The 9,413-nt window shown below is 34.2% G+C and overlaps 2 protein-coding genes across 3 annotated transcripts; both read right to left on the bottom strand.

Moving 5' to 3' along the window:
• Positions 1–931: 931 nt before the first annotated feature.
• On the bottom strand, positions 932–3,527 carry LOC107432484 (protein translation factor SUI1 homolog 1). Its single transcript, XM_016043630.4, has 5 exons — positions 3,361–3,527; positions 2,469–2,555; positions 1,714–1,919; positions 1,579–1,632; positions 932–1,221 (listed from the first exon to the last, which is right to left on the bottom strand). Exons 2-5 carry the CDS (start codon positions 2,503–2,505, stop codon positions 1,177–1,179), a joined length of 342 nt encoding a protein of 113 aa, XP_015899116.1. The 5' UTR covers positions 2,506–2,555; positions 3,361–3,527; the 3' UTR covers positions 932–1,176.
• Positions 3,528–5,372: 1,845 nt separating this feature from the next.
• Positions 5,373–8,748, bottom strand: LOC107432415 (uncharacterized). 2 transcript variants are annotated; one of them, XM_016043545.4, is made up of 4 exons: positions 8,517–8,748; positions 7,571–8,156; positions 6,971–7,034; positions 5,373–6,853 (listed from the first exon to the last, which is right to left on the bottom strand). In XM_016043545.4, exons 2-4 carry the CDS (start codon positions 8,095–8,097, stop codon positions 6,377–6,379), a joined length of 1,068 nt encoding a protein of 355 aa, XP_015899031.3. In that variant the 5' UTR covers positions 8,098–8,156; positions 8,517–8,748; the 3' UTR covers positions 5,373–6,376. The 2 variants fall into 2 exon arrangements, with proteins under 2 accessions (XP_015899031.3, XP_015899040.3); XM_016043554.4 differs by having other exon boundaries at positions 7,571–8,151.
• Positions 8,749–9,413: the final 665 nt, after the last annotated feature.

Raw genomic sequence — 9,413 nt, 5'->3', positions numbered from 1 at the left:
ATTTATGCCATTTGGTTTTCTATTTGACATTTCTATTTGTATTTTATAAATTTTATAATTATTTTTAATAGAGTTTAATTTAAACCACTTTTATTTTTATCTCAAATCACATTTAAACCCCACACTTTCCAGTTTTTAACAGTTAACTTCTAGCCTTTAAGGCCACAATCTGTAATTGACAAATGGATCTATTTGTTAACTATAAAAAAACGAAAATTACGGATGACGTTTCAAAAACATAAATCTAAATATCAATTAACGAAGAAAATAACTTTAATAATTAAACACTTCTAAATATGAATTCAAATGGTAAACATTTTTATCTATCTCAACAAGACCCAACAAAACCATGGATTCAAATCATAAAAAATTTTGGTTAGATTATACAATAGATAATTTATTAAAATATATATATATATATATATAGATATATATATATGTATATACATATATATATATATGTATGTATATATATATAAATAAATTAATTTTCATAAACATAAAATATAAACATGTCAAATCAGAATGGTGTAACTGAAATTTGCTTCCTTTATTTTTTTATTAATTATTTTTTTTTTTCAAGATTCTAATTAGACGAGAACCCTAGCATACGAGAACACAGAAAAGATTTACCCAAAGTTACCGTACAATTGAAGGGACCCTTTTTATATTGCTTGCCATGGGGACAGAAAGTTGGGCCGGAACCCTAGCACATGAGAACCTACTATCAAATTAGAACAGAGAAAAGATTTACCCAAAGTTACTGTATAATTGCAAGGGCCCTTTTTATATTGCTTGCCATGGAGACACAAAGTTGGGCCGGAACTGATGCTTATCTGCTTGCATATAAACTCAGCCCCGTGATCATAACTTCTTGTAGTTAACATTCAATCCATGCTCATCGCTTATATTAGAAAATGCATTCAAAACATGTAAAATGGGTACTTAATATTGTCTCGATAGGCATCTGTATTAAGGACAAAGGTATTAATTATCACACAATCCATAATCATCCCACATCACACGGATGCTATAACGCTAGAACACAGGAACTAAAGTGCATGCAACAAACTAGCATAAGGTTTATATTACAGCACTCTTATATTGAAAATCAGACAAACACCAACACAAGAGAGGGTTGTGCTGTATATTGCAGAGACTTTGAGTAGCTGCGGCTCAGAAACCATGAATTTTGATATGTTCCTTCTTCACAATACCAGCCTAAAAGAAAACAGTAGGAAAAATAGAAGAATCAGCAACTGGATCACATCACACTCAATACAATGAACTATATGCAATTAATTTTCAGCACTTAACAACCGATGATCAAAAGACAACCACACGGTTTGATTACATGAGATCAGAGAATCTTTTGGGCAAAAAATTTTTATTTGTGCTTACATGACACTCAACTATAAACTCTGAACTAAAAGCTTCATTTTCATAACACAATCAGAAAAATACGGCAAAATAGGGATTTAGTAAATGCATAAAGATGAGCAATGGTCCACAAGAAGGAAAAGGACTAGTATTAATTGTATTAAGATTTAACATCCTTGAAATTTACTTGTTACATACCTGGGTTAGGAAGGTGGATACGTTCTTACGCTGATCACCCTGAAGTTGAATAACCTGTCGATAGATGAATAGTTAAGAGATTTTTTTGGAGCCAAACAGATGTCGAAAAGTTGTGTGATTGTAAAAAGGACATACCTGCCCTAATTCTGGATCCTGAACTACTGTACCATTACAGCAAAATTCCTTCTTAAGGTCTTTAAGTATCTTATTGTAGCTGTATTCCTTCTTCAATCCCTGCACAGTTGTCAGGCTTTTCCTGCCATTCCGCTGCTGAATACGAATATGCACATATTCCTTTGCTCCAGCACCTGAGTCGTCAGCATTTGCCTCGGCAAACGGATCTATACCCACCATCAATACAAACAAAACACCAAATAGACATACGCACCAAAAGCACATCAATTAGCCCATTATTCAAGAGAGAGAAATTAGGGGAGGAAAGGATGAGAATAAGTGCTTACAAAATTCCAGAAACTATACAATACTTCGCAAGATACCCTAAACAACATAATTCTAAATTATGATTGGGTATATGACACACAACTACTACACTACCCAAATGCACAGCAAAACATATCGATCAAAACTTGATCCACAAGCACTACAACACTTCAAGCAGCTTAGCGTTAGAACAAGCCACAAAATGAAGCACCTTCTTAGACTAAGTTTCCACTGCTACTTTTCATGATAGTCCTTTTATATTTAATCAAAACCCATTGCTTACAGGGTACCTCTACATATGTACAATTTTAGCACAAGAAAATTAGAGCGATTTCTCAACTCATCTCATCTAACCATCAACAATTTCAATTTAGGTACGATAGTAAAACTTAAGAAGCTAACAGTCCTAAGAGATCTGTTCATAAAATAAGAATAAGAAGCGAACATACCGAAGGCAGTGGGAGTCTGGTGGTCGAGTTCAGACATGAACCTTAGCTGGTTGAAATAAGAGAACTTGACAACCAGAAGGCTCAGACCTAAAGCAGACGAATATGAAATTCAGAATGTAGAATAATAGAGAGGATAATTGCGTACCCAAAATAGAATATTCAATCGCTTATAAAAGCATGACAAACACAGCCAAATCATTGAAAAAGTTAGTGGTACCCATTGTGAAATGTTTAAGCCCGGGATCAGAATCAATTGGACCATAAGGCCATTTTTAGAAATCAATTGGAACACAAGGCCATTTCCAAACCGTTCACACATATCTTAAAGAGCTGTTTTTGGTTCCAAATTTATATTTTCCACACTAAGAAAAGGATAACTTAAAGAATGTGGAACAATCGTTTGCAACAACGTTAAGATGAATTGGGTTATCACCAACCGTCTAACAGTACCCAAGTGAGACACAAGCCACATAAATCTTCACTTTAAATTCAACCAGACCGCATTACAGGTCAGCTATATCCAAAACATTTATAAAAATAAAAAAATAAAAATAAAAAATTCAATAGAATTTTGAAACCACCCCCCCCCCCCATAATAATAACAAATTATAAACGTCGCAATTATTATATTTTTTTCATTTGAAGACTAAAACAACAAAAAAACTTAGAAGATCTGAAAAAAATTACATCAAAACACAGAAAATTTACACTGTAAACGGTCACAGGAACAGCAGTGTCATCTATCGAAACCATGAAATTCACCGGATTCAATTAAGAATCTCGTGTAATAAATCGAAACCTTAAAAAAACAAAAAAAAAAAACAAAAAAACAAAAAGAGAAAAGAGAAAGAAGAATTAACAAAAACGAAGATCGGGTTGTGAAAACGTTTACCTGATCCGATAGTTAGGGTTTCGAAGTCGTAAAGAGGCGATAAAAGAAGGAACCCTAACAATTGGATAAGTCCGAGGCTCCGATCTCTCTACCCCTCCCTCTCTGTGTTTGGTAGGAGAGAAAAAGTGAATGGAAAAATATCTTATAGCTAGAGAGAGAAATACTTGGTAAAGTCGGTCGCACGTATATTCACGCTAAAGAGATACTAAAAAATAGATCGCGAGGACTAAAATGGAGCCCAGAGATATATATTCACTACTCGCAACGCTAGCAAAGAGATAGAGTTCACTACTCGCAACGCTAGCATCTGAGAGTTTACCAACCGTTTGATTTGCTCTGATTTATTATAATTTATATGATTGGACACGTGTCGAAAGATGATGAGAGAGTATCGAGGTTACAATATGACTGCAAGGGCATAGATGAAGGGTACAATCGTAAACGCATCCCTGCTCTAGGCAATGCTCGAAAAACAGCGTCTTTTTTATTTTTTTTATTTTTAATTTCTTCATTTTTAGAGTCGGTAAGTGGGTCCCCTATCGCACCAAGCAGCACGGTGACGTTTCCGAGTTAGACTGTTCGCCACGTGGAGGAATGTTGACGCATGGGATGTTGAGGACATTGTCATATATTATAAATCATATATCTATCTTGTACACTTAACGTAGGCATTATTACCTCTTTGAGATTCTTTGAACCAAAAAACCTCTCGGGGATTTTTTAACATTGTCAAAATTTATGAAACTACTGGACGGAAGGAAAATTTTTTGTCATCTATATGCCACAAACAATATTTGTGTTGTACTTGTGTAAATTTTTTGTCATCTATATGCCACAAACAATATTTGTGTTGTACTTGTGTGTGTGCGTGTATACATATACTAGTTTTTCGCATGTGCGTTGCATGTAAAGAAATATATTTTTTGTTTACAATTGTAATATTTTTGTATACAGTTGCAAATTAATATCATCATTTATGAGTACTTGGATTGTTAGTATGACCGTATCAATGAAAGCATTATTTAAATGTTATAATATAAAAATATATGTAAAGTATTATTAATTATATCAATTGTGTAAACCGTTACATATCAATAAATTAGATTAATTTGAATAAATATTAATTAAAAAATATGTGAAACAGAAAAAGTTTTTTTTTTTTTGTGTATAATTGATTTAATTTGCATTTTTTGGTTATTCGGTGAATGGTCATGTATTATTCATTTTTTAAAAATTATATTTACTTAAAATCGTAAGTAAAAGAAGTATTTTTTTTTCTTTTTTTTCTTTTTTTCCTGATTATAAAGTGACAATTTAAATCATCATGTGCTAATATGATGAAATCGTAAGTAGAAGAAGTGTTTTTTTTTTTTTTTTTTTTTGTAAATATTGTAGGAGTGATAATTTAGATCATGACATGCTAACATAATTCGAAAATTACATGAAATTAAAAGATTTTGGTTTATTATAAATGAGTTTGGTTCAAATTTAGATCAACTCGTTTAACATAATTAATAAAAGCATCAATTTTGGACTGAATAAATTAGAATCTACTTGAAATATGACAACTATAACACTACATATAATTATGTCACCCATCATATATAATTAAAGATAGTTCTCTAAGGATTATAAAGATAATTATTTTCCATTATATGTAACCTAATGATAGTTCTTCTCCTAGAAAGAATAGAATGTTAATGAAGGAATTCCTCAAATATCCCATTTAATGTATCATTTTCTACTTGCCCTACTCCAACAGAACCATGATTTAATTAGAGAAACGTTTAATTTCGAAAACTCTCAAGTCTTTAATGTAAGAAAATATGGTAATTTTTATCAGATAAGTTTTCATACTACATCTTTTGCTAAAAGCTCAAACATATAGATAGGTAGAAGATAGGTGGAAAAACTTGGGGGAGGGGATTTTTACCATTGAATCTGAAAATATATTCTAAATGGTTTTGCTACTGGACCATGACTATGAATATATAAAACCAACGCCATGCATGTATATGTATGTAAAATATATATTTCCATTTGGTGGCATAAGTAAATACATGGAATACAACTAGGGCGCAGCAGCTACATGGACCCCTTCCTGTTGTTGCCAGCGGTTTCCCGGGCCGAGCCAGAATTTTTTACTAGAACGGCAGGCAAAGCCAGAAGGCTGCTATCCCAATAGGCCAGCGGGCAGTCTAAACATTCTGGTTCTGCAGTCGGGAATAGGTCTGAGGTCAACTGTACATCCGCTCTTAGTTTGTAGTTTCTCTTTGAGTTCTCTCTTGCTTTCTTTATGGGTCTTCCCAGGCCGTTAGATCAAGATAAGAAAGATAAGAATGGTATTAGATAGATGTCTTCTTCTTTACTGAGGCGCCTACTTCATAGGTGTTGAGTGGTGGCAGGATTCTTTTCTCATAGACCGTAACCGTCATGGATTCTCCTTCTGGTAAAGACAGAGAAGCTGCGATACTGAAACAAAGGAAAGGGGCCTGTTGGAGTTGGAGGAGGTGCAGGAGCAGTGAACATGACTCTTGCAGAAGGAAGAAATGCGGTAAATAAAGAGGAGTTCCAGGCGTAGGAGTTTATTCAACTATAATAATAGGAGAAGCTCCCAGCCAGCAAGCAGTTAGCCTTCCTCTACAAGGAATGGAAGTGTGGATGAATCGACACTAAATATATAGCTTTAGATCTATAGCTTTATATCTTATAGAAGATAGATAAGCTTATCAGCTATATAGCTTGGACAGTCAATCCAGTACAGATTCGAACCAGATCCAGATAGTCGGCCCCTTCCTTACAAACGTTGCAAACGTACCTTATAGAATCATAAAAGATCCCACATTAACGGATAATTTCTATATATGCATGTATCCTCATATATATAATGACCGAACTACACTCGACATACAAAAGGAAACAACTATTGTTTAGTTTCACACACCAACTCCTAATTAAGTGGGCATGAAAACATGCACGAGAGAGGTTTAATTGGTGCGCAGCAAAGTTGTAGCAGTTAAAGTTCGTCGTGTCGGGCAATCGGACGAGCCAAAACATTGCCGTTGGGGGCCGGTGCTACGCAGCATTGATAGAAATGGATTTGATCGTTCAAATGAGTGATATTATCAGTGTCTCCCCAGCTAAATACCTCGTCAACCAAATGGGCTGCAAATTTTCCAAGAATGTATGCTCCTGCGATGCCACCCACAATTCCTGCAGCCACCACAAACACTGGAGATGCCGCCGCACCCAACAACCCTGTGGCTAAGGCGGTGGCGGCATACTCTCCGAGCGTCCCACCACCAGCTGCTCCTATGAACTGTAAAGTGTCGCGTGCCGCTGTTTGCAGCTTGTTGTCAGATGTATACACGTCCCACACGGCTATGGCTGCTGTGAAGATGAGCACCGCCATTCCTGTTGCTCCTAGAGCTTTTGACACCTGGTTCACTGTAATTCTTCCCCTTCCCGATGCCTCAATGATTTTATTATACACCTATACTCATGTATGTAAAACGTTTAATCAAGATTAAGACATCTTTTTTCATTTCTTTTTCTTTTTAATTAAAAGGAAAAAAGAAAGAAAGAGATATTGATGATAGTCATGAATTACTTGCAGCTTTTTTGCATCTTCCAGGTTCCTAAATTGCCCTTGAAAGTTAAGTTTGTTTTGATACCTTCAAGCATTTGAAAAGAAAATTTGTAAGGCTTACTAGAATTTTTGTATTGCAGTCAGTACAACATTATAAATCACACGATTGTGAACATATATATATACATATATATACACGAACTGTGTGAGACTGATAGATTGAAGATTTCAATTCGCGTTTTGAAGAGATAGCTTACTAAGCTGTTTCATTTGTTGAGATGTATCATTTTGCTGTTACATGAGCAAATACATATATAGAAAGAGTTAGACTCGCATTAAGTCAACCTATGATTTTATCATCAGGTACTATAAAGCTCCAGCGAGTTATAAATAAAATTATAAAACTTAATTTTTATAGCTTTACAATAAGGATCTGATAATAAAACTATGATAATAAAACTATCAAATCAACTTAATAGGAGCCTGATTGTAAATATTCAAGTTGTTAAAAGATTAGCATGCAATATTAAATGAATTAGGCAATCTGGGTTTCATTTTTATTATCCAAATCACCATGTCTTTGAAGATAAGTTTAAAGAGAAGATTGATAATGTATATTACCTTTGGGTGAGTTTTCCAAAAGACAAGCCGGTTTCCTTGAGCCATTTGGCGAAGTAGCGTGAAATAGGTCTGTTTTTCTTCCTGACGTACTCCAACATGGCGTTCCTGAAAATGATGGCATCTTTGGCTAGGCGTTGGACGTTGGTGACGTTATTTGGATCAATTTCTTTCAGAGCTCTGATAAGGGCTTTGGCATTCTCACTGATTTTGTCGAGGTAGTGGTTACGCAGACTGTAGTTGCTCACGAACTGCAAGGCATTGTTCACAGCATACACCACATAAGAGAAAATGTCATTAGCAATGGAAGATAGATTCTTGTCCCCGTCCTCATACTCTTTCTTTAATTGTTTCACAGAATCCAAAAGGCCAAGCACCGTATTGTAACAAACTTTGGTTTCGCGAATGCAGTTGGAGCGTTCGATTTCGGAGTTGCATTTGCAGTGTTTTGCTGCCTCCGCTTCTTGATTGTAAACCACTTTTGCAAGCTTGACGAGCTTTTCATCGTCCAGAAGAACAGGATCCGCCATTGCGTTATCAACAACGGTCTAACAGTACCCAAGTGAGGCACAAGCCACACAAATCTTCACTTTAAATTCAACAAGACCACATTACAGGTCAGATATATCCGAAACATATAGAAAAAATTAAAAATTAAAAATTAAAAAAATAAAAAAAAAAAGAACCGGCCTTTTAAGTCAAAATCTGAGGAATTCACAATCAAATCACATAAAATAGAATTATATGTGATTTACATCAAAACACAGAAAATTTACACCGTAAACGGTCACAGGAACAACGGTGTCATCTATCGAAACCATGAAATTCACCGGATTCAATTAAGAATCCCGTGTAATAAATCGAAACCTATAAAAAAATTTAAAAAAAAAAAAAAAAGATAATAAGAAGAATTAACAAAAAGGAAGATCGGGTATGTGAAAACGTTTACCTGATCCGATATTTAGGGTTTCGAAGTCGGAGAGAGGCGATAAAAGAAGGAATCCTAACAAATTGGATAAGTCTGAGGCTTCGATCTCTCTGCCCCTCACTCCCTCTGTGTTTGGTAAGAGAGAAAAAGTGAATGGGAAAATATCTTATCTCTGCCCCTCACTCTCTCTGTGTTTGGTAAGAGAGAAAAAGTATAGCAAGAGAGAGAAATACTTGGTAAAAAATGCAACATCAGATTTAAAACCATATTTTTATTTTTATATGCTTAAAACTTGGGGGCGGGGGGAGGAAGCCTTTTAAATTTTTGTAATTATATTAAGCATTTGTTTTTGTAAACTAATTTATATAGTGTATTTTGTCATAATTTAAACTAAGTTATATAGATAGTATTTTGTCATAATTGCATAATGATAAATCTATAGATATAGATTTTTATAATATATTTTTAAAAAATTATACAAATTTTAGCCCCATTAACCTAAATAATAAAATTTTGGCTCCACCCCTAAGTTGTTGGAAGAAGGATTATCATATTATTGAGATAATTGATATAAAGGATGAATTTTAACTCCATTAACATTTTTTTTTTTTTAACTTTGTAAAGCTAATCATCATTTTGATAATAATTGGAATGAAGACAATGCTATTCCTTTTCACTTTGTGGTGCAAAGGCAAATTAATTAACTTACTCTTGGAGAAAAATGAGCTGCAAAATTAATGCTATAGGGGGTTGTTTATTTTTACTCTTTGTGGTGACCTATCTTATTTCTGAGATATGATCATGGACTTCTGTTACTTTACTCTCATCTGGTTAGTAGCTTAATGCTCTAAATTAATATTATTTCTTACAAAAATTAAAGTATATACCTTTCAGTACTCCGATGTTTTTGGTGGTAAA

The sequence above is a fragment of the Ziziphus jujuba genome, chromosome 1 (genome assembly GCF_031755915.1).
Source record: "Ziziphus jujuba cultivar Dongzao chromosome 1, ASM3175591v1".
NCBI classification, from domain to species: domain Eukaryota; kingdom Viridiplantae; phylum Streptophyta; class Magnoliopsida; order Rosales; family Rhamnaceae; genus Ziziphus; species Ziziphus jujuba.
The sequence above is the reverse complement of the archived record's forward strand: the minus strand, read 5'-3'. Positions and strand labels throughout refer to the sequence as shown.

Bases quoted from the DNA above. Each gene is read 5' to 3' on its own strand.
- LOC107432415 (XM_016043545.4), bottom strand. From the start codon at position 8,097: ATGGCGGATCCTGTTCTTCTGGACGATGAAAAGCTCGTCAAGCTTGCA. The intron at 7,035-7,570 runs GTAATATACATT...AAATGCTTGAAG, and splicing joins TTTGGAAAACTCACCCAAAG to GTATCAAAACAAACTTAACT. The intron at 6,854-6,970 runs GTAATTCATGAC...ACATGAGTATAG, and splicing joins AAGATGCAAAAAAGCTGCAA to GTGTATAATAAAATCATTGA.
- LOC107432484 (XM_016043630.4), bottom strand. From the start codon at position 2,505: ATGTCTGAACTCGACCACCAGACTCCCACTGCCTTCG. The intron at 1,633-1,713 runs GTATGTCCTTTT...ATCTATCGACAG, and splicing joins AGGATCCAGAATTAGGGCAG to GTTATTCAACTTCAGGGTGA. The intron at 1,222-1,578 runs GTATGTAACAAG...GTTTTCTTTTAG, and splicing joins TATCCACCTTCCTAACCCAG to GCTGGTATTGTGAAGAAGGA.